The sequence below is a fragment of the Mytilus galloprovincialis genome, chromosome 12 (assembly GCF_965363235.1).
Source record: "Mytilus galloprovincialis chromosome 12, xbMytGall1.hap1.1, whole genome shotgun sequence".
NCBI classification, from domain to species: domain Eukaryota; kingdom Metazoa; phylum Mollusca; class Bivalvia; order Mytilida; family Mytilidae; genus Mytilus; species Mytilus galloprovincialis.
In genome coordinates, this window is record NC_134849.1 from 67,921,932 (window position 1) to 67,938,315 (window position 16,384).

The following is a 16,384-nucleotide window of genomic DNA, read 5'->3' on the forward strand; positions in this document are numbered from 1 at the left end:
AATATCTCGAAAAGGAGGCCAATGACCAATCAATATTTTTAGCTTATTTCTATCCTTATTGAATGCTCTACCAGCTCATAGTATCACTTTTAAATTCTTAATTTCTTAATTTTTACCTATCCTCACCTAAGTACATCCTTAAAGTGTCGGCTATGTCGGCAATTCAGGGACCGTGTCAACGAAACTGTCCTAGGACTAGGACATGACTTAGGATGGTATTAGGACACGTTTTAGTCCCAAGTCAGGTTAACGAAAGTCTCAACGAATAGTTTCAATTTCTTTTATAATTACATTAGATGTATGTTTATTACAATACGTTATTCTGATTGGCTAAGTGTACATCACGTATTATTCCTTAAGCAATTGCATTACTCAATAACACTTATCATACATGATAACACGAGGTCCCACAATAAAGTGCACAGGTGAATTAAATAAAATTCGTGTTTTCATGATCCTAGCTAAAAAATGTATAATTATAAGTATTGAATGCTTCTTTTTGTAACTTCATAGGGTTGTAACTGTGTTGACCGTGCGCACATTTTTAGAATGAAGCGCGGAACGCGCTTCAAACAAAAAGTACTTCAGTCAACGCTTTTACACCCCAATGAAGTTACAAAAAGAAGCATTCAATTTTTAAATTTATCTCCTATTATCATATAACCTTTTAGGTATTCAAGTGTATTTATGAATCGAAACAGCTCTGAGCGGATTTAATTTATAAAAAGTAATTTAATTTTTTAACAAAAATGTGTCCAAAGTCAGGGATGCCCCATCCGCACTATCATTTTCTATGTTCAGTGGACCGTGAAAATGAGATTAAAAAAAAACCTCTAATTTGGCATTAAATTAGAAAGTTCATATCATAGGGAACACGTGTACTAAGTTTCAAGTTGATTGGACTTCAACTTCATCAAAAACTACCTCGAAAAAAACTTTAGCCTGCAGCGGGAAGAACGGACAGACAGCCGCACAGACCAGAAAACATAATGCCATAAATGGGACATAACCATTACATGAAATTTTTGAAATATCGGTCTTTTTAAGTTGTACTGTTTATTAATTTTGTCAATTACCTACATTGAACTTTCAATCTTTCTACATAATGTTCTATCCTTGTTGAAAACAGGTGTAAGAGGTTGCACATATAAAATTTATCCATGTCTAGTGTTGCAAGATTGTGTTTGTGTGGTCGGAAATATGTTTAATAAAACAGAAATTTTGAAATAATAACATTTCCTCCTTGAAAATAACAATAAAAGTAAAGAAATGCCTGATCGCCGTTAAAATGGGATGGTGATTGTCACCAATAATTTCAAAAACTTCAAACTGTTATGAAGATATCAAAGGAGTTATCAAAAAATTGTCAATATCAATTCGTTTTTTTAACATTCAGTTACTATGAAATGCAGGATGTCTTTTAATTTGGATTAGATTAAATACAGGTATCAAAAACATACCAATGACACATTAAATGAAGAATCGATCAACTTTTCTTACCTCCAAGCATTGATGCCCATGATGCTGTAATTCCAAACTGATTTTGAATAAGTTTTGGCATAAATGTTGCAAAACCGGAAGTGGCTAATCCTTCTCCGGTTCCGGCTAATGTAATCAATAAAAATGTTGGATTTGATATGATTCCCCACATTGCTTTTGGGAATTCCCGTAAACTTCTGTCATTTGAATCTTTATGAATTAAGTCTTTGTCATCTTTTCCTCCATGGACCTGCGACACTCTTGTTGCACGGACATGCTTCGCCGCTGTAAAAGCAGAATGGCATTTTAAAGTTTTTAATATATTGTGGATCATACAGACGTTGTCTAAGGAAACACCATTATGTCATTTTAGTCAAACTGAATTTTATAGTGCGAACCTTAAACTAAATTGGATCTTAGTTTTATAAGTAGTTTGCATTAATGTTGGAAGAAAACTAGAGGCTCTCAAGAGCCTGTATCGCTCAACTGACTCTACTTGGGTTTTTGAAATCATATAAAAACAGATCAAATTTGGCTACAGAGTAACAACACTTGGCCAGCACCTCATAAGGAGAGGACTATTCATGCTATGTTTTATTTCATTCAATTCCGTGGTTCTCTAGAAGAAGACTTTTGTATGCATTTCCCATAGGGTCCTATGTTAAACTAAGCCCCCCGCTGGCAGCCATCTTGGATGATGGATCGGAGACAAAATAACAACACTTGGTCAGCATCTCATTAGGAACATTCATGCTATGTTTGGTTTCATTTCATTCAGTGGTTCTCTAAAAAATGTCATTTGTATGCATTTCCCATAAGGTACTATGTTAAACTAATTCCCCCCGCTGGCGGCCATCTTGGATGATGGATCAGCTACAAAGTAACAACACTTGGTCAGCATCTCATAAGGCATATTTATGCCATGTTTAGTTGCAATCCATTCAGTGGTTCTCTAAAAGAAGTCATTTGTATGAATTTCCCATAGGGTCCTATGTTGAACTAAGTCCCTCGCTGGCGGCCATCTTGGGTGATGGATCAGCTACAAAGCAACAACACTTGGTCAGCACCTCATAAGGAACATTCATGCCATGTTTGGTTTCATTCCATTCAGTGGTTCTCTAAAAAAAGTCATTTGTATGCATTTCCCATAGGGTCCTATGTTAAACTAAGTCCTCCGCTGGCGCCCATTTTGGATGATGGATTGGCTACAAAGTAACAACACTTGGTCAGCAACTCATAAGGAACATTCATGCCATGTTTGGTTTCATTCCATTCAGTGGTTCTCTTAAAGAAGTCATTTGTATGCATTTCCCATAGGGTCCTATGTTAAACTAAGTCCCCCGCTGGCGGCCATCTTGGATGATGGATCGCCTACAAAGTACCAACACTTGGTCAGCACCTCATAAGGAACATTCATGCCATGTTTGGTTTCATTGCATTCAGTGGTTCTCTAGAAGAAGTTCAAATTGTAAACGACGACGGACGACAAACGACAGACGACGGACGCCAAGTGATGAGAAAAGTTCACTTGGCCCTTCGGGCCAGGTGAGCTAAAAAAGGGGGAAAACAAATTTTAGAAAATAATAACGTCTTTCCTAACGTAGGGGGAAAGATCTTAAAAAAAAACACTAGAAAAACAATAAGGTCCTCCTTCACGTAGCGGAAAGACCTTTATATAAAACCATTAGAAAAACAATATGGTCTTTCTTCACGTGGGAGAAAGACCTTAATACGTAAGTATATCAAGATATTATGTTAGGGCATAAATATTTATTATATGTATATATATTTTCAATTTAGACTTGTTTATATTTTTTCGTTTGTAAGTTAAATTGCTCTCAATTTTTTTTCAAGAATTATCTTTAATATCATTACATATAAAAAAAATCTCAAAGCTGTAAATTTTTCAGTTAAGTAGTTTTAGCATTAAACCCTCGAAATATAGTAAGCTAATTTCATTATTGTCAATTTCTGGTATAAAAGATGTTTACTATTTCGTCCTTCTGACAAGGAATTGCATTGAAAATTAGCACAAATACTGAATAAAGATAAAGATTGAACCGTAATAAATATAACTTACTTGGAAGTTCCTTTCCAAATCCAAATAATGGCAGAGAAAATACTAAAAATAACAGGAAGGAACAGATAAATCCTATCCACCAAGCGCCAACCCATCGTGGATCGTCTGCTGACAAACCAGTTCTATAATCAAGAATGACATGATAAGAAGAAATAATTATATATGTTAGTGGTATTCGTGTTGCGTAGTCTTTATGTGTTGTGTACTATTGTTTGTCTGTTTAGTCTTTTTCTTTTGTAGCCAAGGTGTTGTCAGTGTATTTTTGATCTATGAGTTTTAATTTCTCTCTGGTATCTTTCGCCCCTCTTTTATATTTAAACACGTTATTTAAAATGTCAGGTATTTAAAATAACAGTTTGTAAATTTTTATTGATTATTATCTTTTTTCTCATTTTAAATGACACTTTCAGAACTATTGGTTATTTCGTGGCGGTCAGTTTTTATTGCATTCCCGGAAAAACACTGGCCTTCGGTAAGATCACTGACAGCAAAAATCTATTTATGATTCAGTCGAACGCACCAGTCCCGTTGTGGCTTCTAGCTCAAAACCTCTGCTTTGACAAGCTAGTGATTGCAGACTTTAGGCTGTTTTATATCGTTGTGCATATTGTTGAATTATACATTTTATGCAACTTCATATTTGATTATTGGTGTTCATTTACGCACGACATGAAAAAATATTGCCGCTGTGAATTGTTTGGCTTTATAAATATTTTGATATGAGCGTCACTGATGAGTCTTGTGTTGATTAAACGCGCGTCTGGCGTACTAAATTATAATCCTGATACATTTGATAACTAATTATATATTTTTCCAACTATTAGGGTTTTATAAATTCGAAACGTTTAAATCATAAAGTCAAAACAAAATCTGACTTTAAAGAATTTCGGGACCCAGCAAATTTCACTGACGGATTTGAAAATTTTAATTTCTAATTTTATCAACAAAATATTTAAAGACAGTATGTTAATGTAATGACGACCTATGTGGTTATCAAATCCCCAACAGCCGTATCGGTGATCCTCGGATCTAAAAATTTAATCGTTCTTCAGAGACTGGTGTATTCGGATTTTTGATTGGTAGAAAGGAAAGTAAAAACAACATCATTTGCAACAAATATAACATACTTCAAAATCTTGTGATAGACTTTGAAGTCAGATCCATATGGTATTAAATATTTTGAGGAGGTCACTGAGCCATTCGGTGTACAAAGATGTGTTTGTTCTATTGCATTTTGAACGTAGTCTAATAATGAATGTTAATAATTTTACGTGCTTAAATATGTACATACAGTCAACCCTGCTCTAAGAGACCACTTAATGGAGAGCAATAAAGTGGTCTCTTAAGGCAGGTGGTTTTTTATTACAGGTTCAATTTATATGAAATGTCCTGCAGAGGGATCTAAAATAAGTTGGCTTTTAACAGAGATTTTTGCTTAATGCAAGTGGTCTTTAAGCAAGTTTGATTGTATTTTTTTTACATGGTTGAGCATTTTAGCATATAAATACTTGATGTATGGTTAAACTAACTGCATTAAAACATAAGTGGCATGAACATATCAATACCTTATATTGTATGTATTCCTTACCCGTCACTATCAGCGACATGATAATCGACATAGATATTCAGAAACTGACCACCAACTATATATCCTAATGCTGGTCCTAACGTGGCAAAGGCATATAATACACCTGTAATAGAAAATGTATGATTTGTAAGTGCATGACTTAGTTTCAATTGGTCCCAGAGAGGCTAAATTGTCATTACAACAGCAACTACTGCTGGTTCTTATGCAATAAAGGCATATAATGCATCTGCAATGGAAAATATATGTTTTCTTAAAGTATGGCTAAGTTTGTATTGGTAGCAAAGGCAAATAATACACCGGTAATGGAAAACATATGATTTTTTATGGTAGGGCTAGGTTTAAATTGTTTGGTTTTTTTTTCTCTAGATAGATATATGAATCAAGTTATAAATATGCTAAATGTCCTAACGTAGCAATGATATATAAAACACCTGTAAGGGAAAATATATGATTTGTTATGGTAGGGCTAGGTTTCAATTGAGTTTTTTTTCTCCAGATGGGCCAAGTAACATGTATATGCTAAATTGACAGTATAACAACAAAGACTGTAACATCATCACAAACATAAATTTCAAATCAAGTTTAAGAGATCATGACAGCGAACGATCCTGTGAAACAATCAAGTGCATAGATCATGTACATTTAAGAAAATATAAGCAAATAATGTGAAATAAAGGCATCAGTAGCATACCACCTTAGCCTTATATGCCAGTCGGTATGAAGAGGATCAGTTAGTTAGTTTATATACCACTGTACAATATTCATAAATACAATAACCTTTGTCATAACTATGCCCATAACTTATATATAGCTAAAATAGAAAAAAAGCCTTAGTACAACTGTACTCGTCAATAAAATAATTGTATTTTAGGATATAATTTTGTTCCATATACTCATATGTACATAGATGTAATTATTTTCGTTGGATTGTCTCTTATAATATCGTGGGTGGAACAATTCATTTAAAGTGTTTAAACAAACAATATGAGTGATAAATTATTAAAAAGGTTTGTTTCCTAATAGCCACTCTTGCGTCTAAGAGAGATTACTTTGGTTGTGTTACTAATTGATAAATAAAAGTCTTTGATAATGTTATGGGAGTAGTAATATCATTACTGCTCTTTGAAAGCCAGCCAATAGATCAATAGCTAATAAATCATGGCATTGAACGTGAATTCTCCTGATATCTAATTGATTCATACTTAACGAGTTTGTAAATCACAATGCAATAAAAAGGAATTGGTTCGGTAAACATTTAACCATATGAAAAAGTGCCTTAAAACGTGTTTTTTTTTTAATTTGATTTTGATTAAATTTATATTTACTCTTCAAAAGTGAGGCATAGTTTTGAGGGAGTCAGTTTAAAAGCATAATAGGTGTTTATCAAATATCTATTGATTGATTGATTGATTGTTGGTTTCTTAACGTACAATATCAAATATGGCATGCATATTCAGGACAATCAAATATCGAAGATTAAATTATCCCATCACAGATACCAGAATTGAAATTTTGTATTTACGCTAGACGCGCATTTCGTCTACAAAAGACTCATAAGTGACGCTCGAATGAAAAAAAGTTTAAAAGACCAAATAAAGTACGAATTTGAAGAGCATTGAGGAGAAAAAAGTCTTAACAGTTTTGCTAAGTAATAGAGATTTGGTCGGTATTCTTTTTGTCAGTCTATGGACATTTTGTAATTTTGACATTTCGTTTTACGTATAATATTATCTTTCTATTATAGTCTTCCAAGCCCCTGTTAATGCCTTTTTTTTCATCGATTACAGTTTACTTATTTGCACTCTTGAAAAAACTCGATTTAAGTATAAGAAATTTGGTTCAAGACTTATTCCCCAAAGTTATCGTATATGTTGGCCTTTATGTGGTCCGTCTTGGACGTATGATTTTTTTCATTGTTGCAATTTTGTAGACTGTCTTCGACACGTTTTTTTATATTTTACTTTGTTATTTCTGCCTCGTTTTAAATTACAGTTTATATAAACACGTGTCGGTCAAATTGATTCAAACTTGGTCACTGACCCATATGTTACAATGAATACACAAAATATTTTAATCTTAATTGGTCATGGGTTAAGTACATATCCATATCTATCAAACTTCAGTACATATATTATTTAATCAAATCAACCTCGTCTTATAAAAAGCAAAAATGTGGATCAAATTAGTACACCAAATGGTTCACCATTGTTTGACATTGTTGATATTCTATTCCTTTTCATGGCTGAAAACGCCTAGTTCATGTGTAACCCATCTCAAGCTAAGGGGTTAAATTGAAGGTTAAATAAATAACGATTCAATAAGGACAAGTTAGTGATTTTCAAATCAAAAATATTCTCAGCGATTTTATGGATGTTATTTTGACAAATTTGGATCAAAAGTTATCAAAGGTATCAGGCTTATAATTTTATAAGCCAGACATAAGACATTTCGTCTACATAAGACTCATCAGTGTCGCTCAAATCAAAATAATAATAAAGCCAAAACAAGTACAAAGTTGAAGAGCCAAATTCAAAATTCCATTTTTGTTAGATCTTGAAACAAAAGGATTCGGTTTTGAAAATTTTTCTATATCGCGGATAATACCCCTTTAAGTAGAACGGACAACACGGCCTAGCCAAGATCAGATGTGCATTTCATATTGGGTCTATGTTATAGGCTTGTAAAGACAAGAAGATAAACTTTACATAAGTAATACATCTTTGAACTGAAGAAGAGGATGTAGGGTTTCACAATGAATATCAAATATCATGTATAGGTATTACCGTTTTGAAAAAAAACACTAAAATACACGCTGAAAATGGGCAAAATTACACGTTATGTTGTTTCATTTAAAATTTACCTTTTTTTATCAATTGATAGTTAATAATTGAACTTAATTTGAACTACATTATTGGTTCACTGTTATAGACAATTTATTCTTCTTTCTTTTACTGGTTGTTGCAACAAAAAATCTTCAGTGGTTACAAAGTTATGATAAAAAGTTGAATACTATGCGCTCGTTATGCAATTTTGTACTTTTGTTTTTAGCTTGCTCAGTGTAGTGATAAAAGAGAAAAATAAATTAAATTTATGCTATTATGTCTTTTATTTTCTCTTCTAGTATATACATTATCAGAAACTACCTCATTTATCAAAATTGCAGTACCCTAGCTGGAGATATATGCCATCAAAGTTGGATATACAAATAAAGTGAAAAAATGTCTTGTCCGTAGACATGCATTCCCTAGTAAACTGGAAGCATAATTACATTTATGTTGCATTGCTAAGTTCCTGTTCTTTTGTAGATATGAAAACACTACTAACGTTTTTTTCTACCATCTATTAATAGAGGAAAAAATTCAAAAATATGTCAGAATGTCTTGTCCGTAGACACATGTCTTGTCCGTAGACATGTCTTTTTATCAATATTGCTTGGCTTTATGGGTCTTAATTAGTCCTATGTGTTGTTTAAACTTAGAAATATCTTATTTTTAATAAATGAATGGTAATTTAAGTGTTCTCAATTTTTGTAAAATGACTTTACGGGAGTGGATTTTAAAAAGTGTCACATTATCAGTCATAAAAAGCATACCTTATTTTACTTCAATATTGTTTATTCCAGTTGATGCATACCTTAAAAGATTAACTAAATCAAATGAAGAAAAAGTATTTCTCTCTCTCTAACTTTATCTTTTGCATTTTAGTATTAACAGCAGATGAGGAAGTGTCTACGGACAAGACACTTGTACATAACAAGTATTAAATTCAATTATTTGTCTGCTATGGAACTTAAATCTTATTTATAGGTGATAAAAGTTATCTATTCAAATTAAAACTCAGTATTTTCAACATGAATATAGTCACAATTAATTCTAACAGATTTTTTTTTAACTGAAATTGTCTTGTCCGTAGACATTACCACAATATATTTGTATCCAATTTCCTTGATTTCAGCCTAATTTGATAGGTAAAATGTATGTTATTCTTTTAAGAGAACACATTCAACTATGTCAAAATTGAGTTTTAATAATAGTTTGATTGTTTTAAACAGTCAGATATATGTATTTCAGTTAAAAGAATGTGTCTTCAGTTTGGTTTAATCAATAAATTATTGAGATATGTAAAGAATTATGGGTACATTTTTGTATTTTCCAAAATTTAAAAAACACAGCTTAAAATTTAAATAGTAACTTTTAATCTTAACTTTAACAATCATCTTTGAAAGCATTTAATTGAATATCAATAAAATGTCTTGTCCGTAGACATTATCAAAATGTATGTGTTTCCATTTTCCTCGAAGTTAAGCATCATTTGATAGATAAACCTGATAAAATGTATGGGTTTCTTTTAAGAGAACACTTTCAGCTGTATCAAAATTAGGTTTTAATAATGCATTTCATTAAATATGAATACAATGTCTTGTCCGTAGACAAAACATATAAATTGTATTGCTAAGTTTGATTGTTTATTGTAAGAATATGCATCAAGTTATTTTAATGTTCTATACACCAAAAGAAAGGTTTTTTTTGGAAGTTTTGTTATTTATAGATAATTTTAGATACAGTTTTATCAGATAAGATTAATAATCAAAGAAAGCTACTGTTGTTTGAAATAACTGTGAGTTAAACATGTTCTTGTCATTTTTTTTTCAATTAAAATGTTTGATATTCAATAATTCTAAACATATTTTGTTGTCTTTGTCATTGACCAAAAATCTGACACTGGTGACCATGTCTTGAAGCCAACCATTAAAGAAAATTATACAGTTTTTAAACACCATTTATTTAATAAAAATATTAAATATTTCTTCCAAAAACTGCATGTAATTATATAAATGCTTCCAGTGTTAGCCTAACGATAGCAATTTTTCATAATTTAAACCATTTTTGAACCAAAATATCAAAAGAGTTTTTCCCTGAGGTGATACTCATTTTTGACCTCATGTGAAACACAAAATGCACATCTGATCTTGGCTAGGCCGAACAGCTAATGTCAAGCTGGTCAAGGTCCTTACAAATGTATCAGATCAAATACAGTTTCATATTATATTATCACAACTGTTAGTTACTATATATAATAAGTTTGTTTGCGTAAGTGTGAAATGTAAATTTGTTTAGGCGTGTTTACATAAATACGTGTCACATACACAAGTGACAAGACAAATATGTGTAAATCGAGACCAGAATAAAACCTACCCAAATCGTTTCATGTATCTTATTTTTAAGTCACTGTTAATAGCCACCTTCATATCGTCTGGTCTACTTGACCTACTTAAAGTCTGATTATATAATACATGTTTATCTTAACTGATATACTCTTCTATAAATACTACACTATCAATTCAGAATTGTACAATTCAAAGAAATATAACGATTTAGGACGAGAATGTGCAGGTCATGTACTATATATGAACCGTTTTCAGTTTGCACTAGTCAGACTTTCTGACCGAGATATTAACGTTCTACTTACATTGTAAGATACATGACCGTCATGGAAATAAAATTTTGATCGTGATCCTATCTTATTTAGTTTTTTTTTTCTACTGAACAAACTCATCATAGATACCAGGACTAAATTTTGTATATACGTCAGACGCACGTTTCGTCTACAAAAGACTCATCAGTGACGCTCGAATCAAAAAAAGTTACAAAGGCCAAATAAAGTACGAAGTTGAAGAGCATTAAAGACCAAAATTCCTAAAAGTTATGCCAAATACAGCTAAGGTAATCTATGCCTGAAATTGACCCTTACGCAAGCATAAACATAACATTATAAAAACAAATATCAAACTCAAAGGTAAATTCAAAAAGAGGAAATCAGTGGCGGATCTAGAACTTTTCATAAAAAGGGGCCGCTGACTGACCTAAGGGGGGCCGTTCCGGTCATGCTTCAGTGATTCCCTATATAATCAACCAAATTTTTCCCACGAAGTGTTATGGAAATCTGTAATACTTTACAAAACAAAAAAAAAAAAAAAACAAACGCGCGACTTTATCTATCAAAGGTGCAAATGGATAACAAATGAAGCAATTTATGGTTCAAACCTTTGTTTTATAGCTTTCTAACCTCTTACTTGTAGGACGATTGTGTATAGTTCAGTGATATCCAAGCACAAATTTGGTGTGAAAGCAAAACAGACAATCTGTGGATTCATTAATATTCGTTGGATACCAATTTTCGTGGACTTCGTGGGAACAGGTGACCCGTGATTTCAAATGTTCAACGAATAACATATTTTCAATAGGCCTTGTATACAGAGATTGGCAAAACCACGAAATCAAATATCAACGAATATGCAGGTTTTCAGCAATCCACGAAAACTGATACCCACGAAAATAAATGAATCCACAGTAATTGTGTACATCCAGTACCCGAGAAGAGCACACTCCCGTGAGACCAACTAAGTGTTTACTATTAGACCGTAGATGACATTATTTTCAATCTATTTTTTATACTGTAAACCCATTATTTCCAATCGGCGAACGTGTTATAAAATATTATGACATGCATAGTGAAGAGAGTTGCTTCCGACTTTACTTTATAAGTTTACATATTCCTTGACTTACTAACCCAGTTTACAAAGGTGAATGCGGACTTTTCGATGTTACGTCTGGAGAAGAATACACGTCTGGTGTCATCGAGGAGTTTTTATAGTATCTCAAAAGTACTTCTAAACTGTAATGAAATACTTGATTTATTTGTCGTTACTAAAGAAAGACACTATTTGATTAGCCTCTTGTTGTTTCTAAGCTTCTGTTTTCAAATTAGATTTCGAAAACTAATATCACGTTCATACGAACTTCAACTCAGACATATCCTTTAGAACATAATTGCAATGTAATGTTGAAATTTGAAAATAAATAAAAAAACATTACAAAAGCAATCATTAGTCTTTTTGAGTATGTAAATCAATTTTTTTCAAAAATGGTCATTTCGATTTTAAAGTTTTTCTAATATGTCTGAACAAACACGTTCTGTTTCGTTTAGAATTAAAGTTGTTTTACAAATACTTTGTCCTGAAAAAATTCCAGCAACGCTCGTCACTTTTCAGACAAAACATTTAAATATTGTTGCTTTGTAAATTAAAAATTGACTGACTAATTTTTCGGGATTTTAGTAGACATCAAGCAAAAATTCTGATAACTTATGGAAAATACCCATGTCAGTTACAAATAGACCTAGAAAAACAATAATCTATCACACACTTTGGTCTTTATAGAGCATGCGCACTCTTATGCATTTAAAGCTGTATTGGGCTTCAGTAATAGCAACTATAATTTTAAATGCAGTTTACTATTGTTCATTTATTCGAACGTCATTGCCGAGTCTATTGTAGACGAAACGCACAAAATGTTGAGCCTGGTATCTATGAAGAGATTGTCCATATTAAAGAATACTACAAATTAACGAAATGAACCAAGCAGGTTTATGAAGAGAATTTAATTGGATTATTATGTCGTGTTTTTAAGGTCGGCATATGAAGTAGCATTATTTTAAAATCCTACTCACGTTGAAGTTCATATTTGTTATTTTTTTTACAGCAAATTCGCTAATGCATGTAGAGTAAGACTTTGGTAAGCTTGCTTTATTTGTTTATATATTGTACAACTGTAATTGGGATAACGTCCAATTAAGTTTGAATATTATTATACAGGTTTAACTATCCCTATAAAGATTAGTTGAATATGTCAGTCATTTGTACAAAGCTTCAGTAAACATTTATACAAACCAACCAAACCCTATACATATGCAGAATATTTGAAAATGTTGAAGTACTTGTTCTAGAATCAGATGACTTCTACTTGTATTATTGATTGTGTATCTAATAACGAGATATTAGGAAATCCAATTAAGATAAACAAAGCATTTTTTGCCATGCTTCTATAATACATTTTTTACTTGAGAAGGGGAATATATGTTTTGTATCTTGAAGCATTTGTTTTTCATCTAGAAGTACTTTTTAATGAAAAACAATGTATATAAATAACTTAAGTCAAATTAATGACGTAACTAATGACGTAATCTATTTGATGACAAACGACCATTTCTATTAATTTTCCGGTCTGAGCAGTGTTTATTAAAACAGAACATACATATTTTCTATAGACTTCGATTCTTTAAATTAATTCAACTCAATGACTATGATGATATAGCATCAAGACTAATGTAAACAAACTACTTACTAATAAGATTCATAGCGAGAAAAAATACCTCTGTTAACATATCAGACATCAATGGAGGACTTAATTTGATTTGATTTTTGGTGTTTTAACGCCACTTTTAAACACCGCACTAAGGCTATTTCGTGGCGGTCAGTTTTTATTGGTGGAGGAAGCCGGAGTGCCCGAAGAAATCCACCGACCTTCGATAGGAAAACTGACAATCCTAGTCAATTAAGATAGGAGTCGAGTGCACCCGCACGTGCGGGGTTCAAACTCACAACCTCAGTGTTGACTGGATAGTGGTTACAGTAGTAACTACTTAGACCACTCGGCCACCGAGGCCGCAATAGAGGACTAAAAATCGGAACATGTTAAAACGAAGATTGAACAGTTTTGTGGTGTACTCTCTTAACCAAACCTTGGCCAACTTCTGGTATCAAATAGATTGAAGGTTACTTGCCTAACCTCTTGTGCCAATTATTTCTTGAATATTCAATTTAACAATACATACACTATGCAAGTTGGTCTATGTAAGTCAGGAAGCGAGAAAATTGTAAAGCCACTAGAAAAAAGGGTATCTTCGTAAGGTGACAGAAATTTTGCATTGCAACACACCACCCATAGAGCACACACAGGGTTGGTGTGTTGGTCCTTTTAAGCCTAATTGTTCTTAGCACCGTAAACAAAACTCCAAGTTTATGTTGATGTTCAGTGTTGTCGTTTTTAATTGTGGTTCATAAGTGTTTCCTTGTTCTCATTTTTATATAGATTACACCGTTGATTTTCGCGTTTGAATGGTTTTACACTAGTCATTTAGGGCCCTTTTTAGCTTTCTTTTCGTTGTGAGCCAATGCTTCGTCCTGAAGACCGTTCTTTAACTTGTAATGGTTAACTTTTACAGATCGTGACCTGGATGGAAAGTTGTCTCATTGGCGTTCATACCACATCTTCTAATATAAGCCTATTGGTCAATATTCGAACGGAATCTTCAATGGTCAATGTACATTAATATATTATTAGGAAGATGTGTTAGGTATAAATAAACAAACATGTGACTTTGAATTTCTAAACAGGTGTTTGCATAACTAACATTTATAAAGGCAAAGCGCACGACTAGTGAACACTATAAACCCTCTGAGACACTTCAAAAGTACAACATAGCCATTTAAAAGCATTTACATTCTACATTATATCACGAGCTAGTAATAAATTAGCTATTTCAAAATTACAATTTCCTCCGCAAACGTTATTAAATTGATTTATATATATCATAAAAATATGCTGTAAACCGTTATCGTACGCTTAGTAAACAAATATATTTTATCTTCACATAAATGGCCATTTCCTCATATGCTGAGAAATTGGCTGTTTTATGCCTTAAGCATGTAAAAAGGGGGAATTTTTTTTCTTCATAGTATAATTGTAAGGTAAAAAAATTTTAAGGTTGTGTGTATCCAATTTGGCCAACATTTTGTTTTCAATATTCAAATGTCATGATATTTATATTTCTTATAAAATATCTTGGATTAATAATCAACTTAACAGAAATGACCTTTAAACGACAAATAAATTCTCAAAAATAACATATACGATTAAAAATATAATAAACATGAGACAACATTCACCAAAAACAGGGTACCTACCATCTTTAAAATACTTACACAACGAAAAAAACACAGTGAAACGGCAGCATTACACTAAACGCGCGTGTGGCGTGGATACAAAATTTAATCCTGGTATCTATGATGAGTTTATATAAGGTAACAAGAAGCTGAAATGTACCGTTACTGGGCGTTAGGAAAACGTTAGTCGTTGCTTTCATATGTTACTTTCTTTCAAATTTTTATTTTCTCTATGTTGCTGTATTCAAATACATTTGTCCACCAGGACCATTTATGATTCTAAATGTTCAAATGCTCTTCAACTTCGTACTTTATTTTGGCCTTTTTAACTATTTTTTATTCCAGTGTCACTGATGAGTCTTTTGTAGACGAAACGCGCGTCTGGCGTAAATCTAAATTTTAATCCTGGCATCTATCTATGATGAGTTTCTTGGTATCTTTCGCCTATCTTTTGTCATTTGAAGGGTTTTACAAACATTTGACAAACAGTACTATTTATGTTTTTTTATAATGTCCATTTGGTACTTTGGTATTCTTCCCCTCTCTTTATCATTATAAGAGTTTCAGTATGATGTTTTATTTGCTTTTATTTTAACCACAAAGGATGCTATCGGATAGGGTTTTTGTTCAGAGAAATGAACGTTACGTTGAAATAATTAGTGACACAGCTGGTATATTCTACTTTTAGCTTTTATCCTACTTAATTCATAGTGCTTCTATAGTTAATCATGGGAAGATAATTAAACTGACTCTACCTAATTTATAATTTCCTTGCCTGACTTAAGCAAACATTATTAAAATGTTTCATGAGCAATAAACTTAAGTTACGTTACATATTGGGTTTAATCACGATTAACGAGTAATATATGATGGTTATGAAAGATGTATAGTAAAACTCGAACACTAGGGAGCCAAATAAGAGCTTATTATATTTTCTTTAAATGTACCAAGCCAGGAATGTAGAATAGGATATCATATAGCAAGTGCGTATATATGTTTTTGTTTGTTTTAATAATAGTTCGGTTTTTCTGTTTTCCGTTGTTTTCCTTTGTTTTCCTCTTATAGTTGATGTGATTCCCGCGGTTGTGGTTCGTGACACGGATCTGTTTTTTGCTTAATCGATTGATGAAAACATGTGGAGCAGACCTGCTTACCCTTCCGGAGCACCTGAGATCGCCCCTATTTTTTTGTGGGGTCCGTGTTGTTTATTCTTTAGTTTTCTTTGTTGTGTCATGTTTGCTGTTGTTTGTTTGTCTTTTTCATTTTTAGCAATGGCATTGTCAGTTTGTTTTAGATTTATGAGTTTGACTGTCCCTTTGGTATCTTTGGTCCCTCTTTGATGACTATTGAACAGCGGTTTACTAATGTTGATTTAATTCATGATTTTGAATAAGAACATTAGGATGAAAATGGGGGAATTACACAAATTTTTAAAAGAAACAATACAAAATGC

General features: G+C 32.3%; 1 protein-coding gene across 4 annotated transcripts in view; it reads right to left on the reverse strand.

Moving 5' to 3' along the window:
- Positions 1 to 16,384, reverse strand: part of LOC143054632 (solute carrier organic anion transporter family member 4C1-like) — a 113,153-nt gene that overhangs the window by 4,020 nt on the left and 92,749 nt on the right. For all 4 annotated transcript variants that reach the window (XM_076227641.1, XM_076227643.1, XM_076227645.1 and 1 more), the window contains exons 5-7: positions 5,148 to 5,250; positions 3,560 to 3,681; positions 1,501 to 1,764 (exon numbers count right to left, since the gene is read on the reverse strand). In XM_076227641.1, the coding sequence (XP_076083756.1) occupies positions 1,501 to 1,764; positions 3,560 to 3,681; positions 5,148 to 5,250 (489 nt within the window). The remainder of the gene's footprint in view (positions 1 to 1,500; positions 1,765 to 3,559; positions 3,682 to 5,147; positions 5,251 to 16,384) is intronic.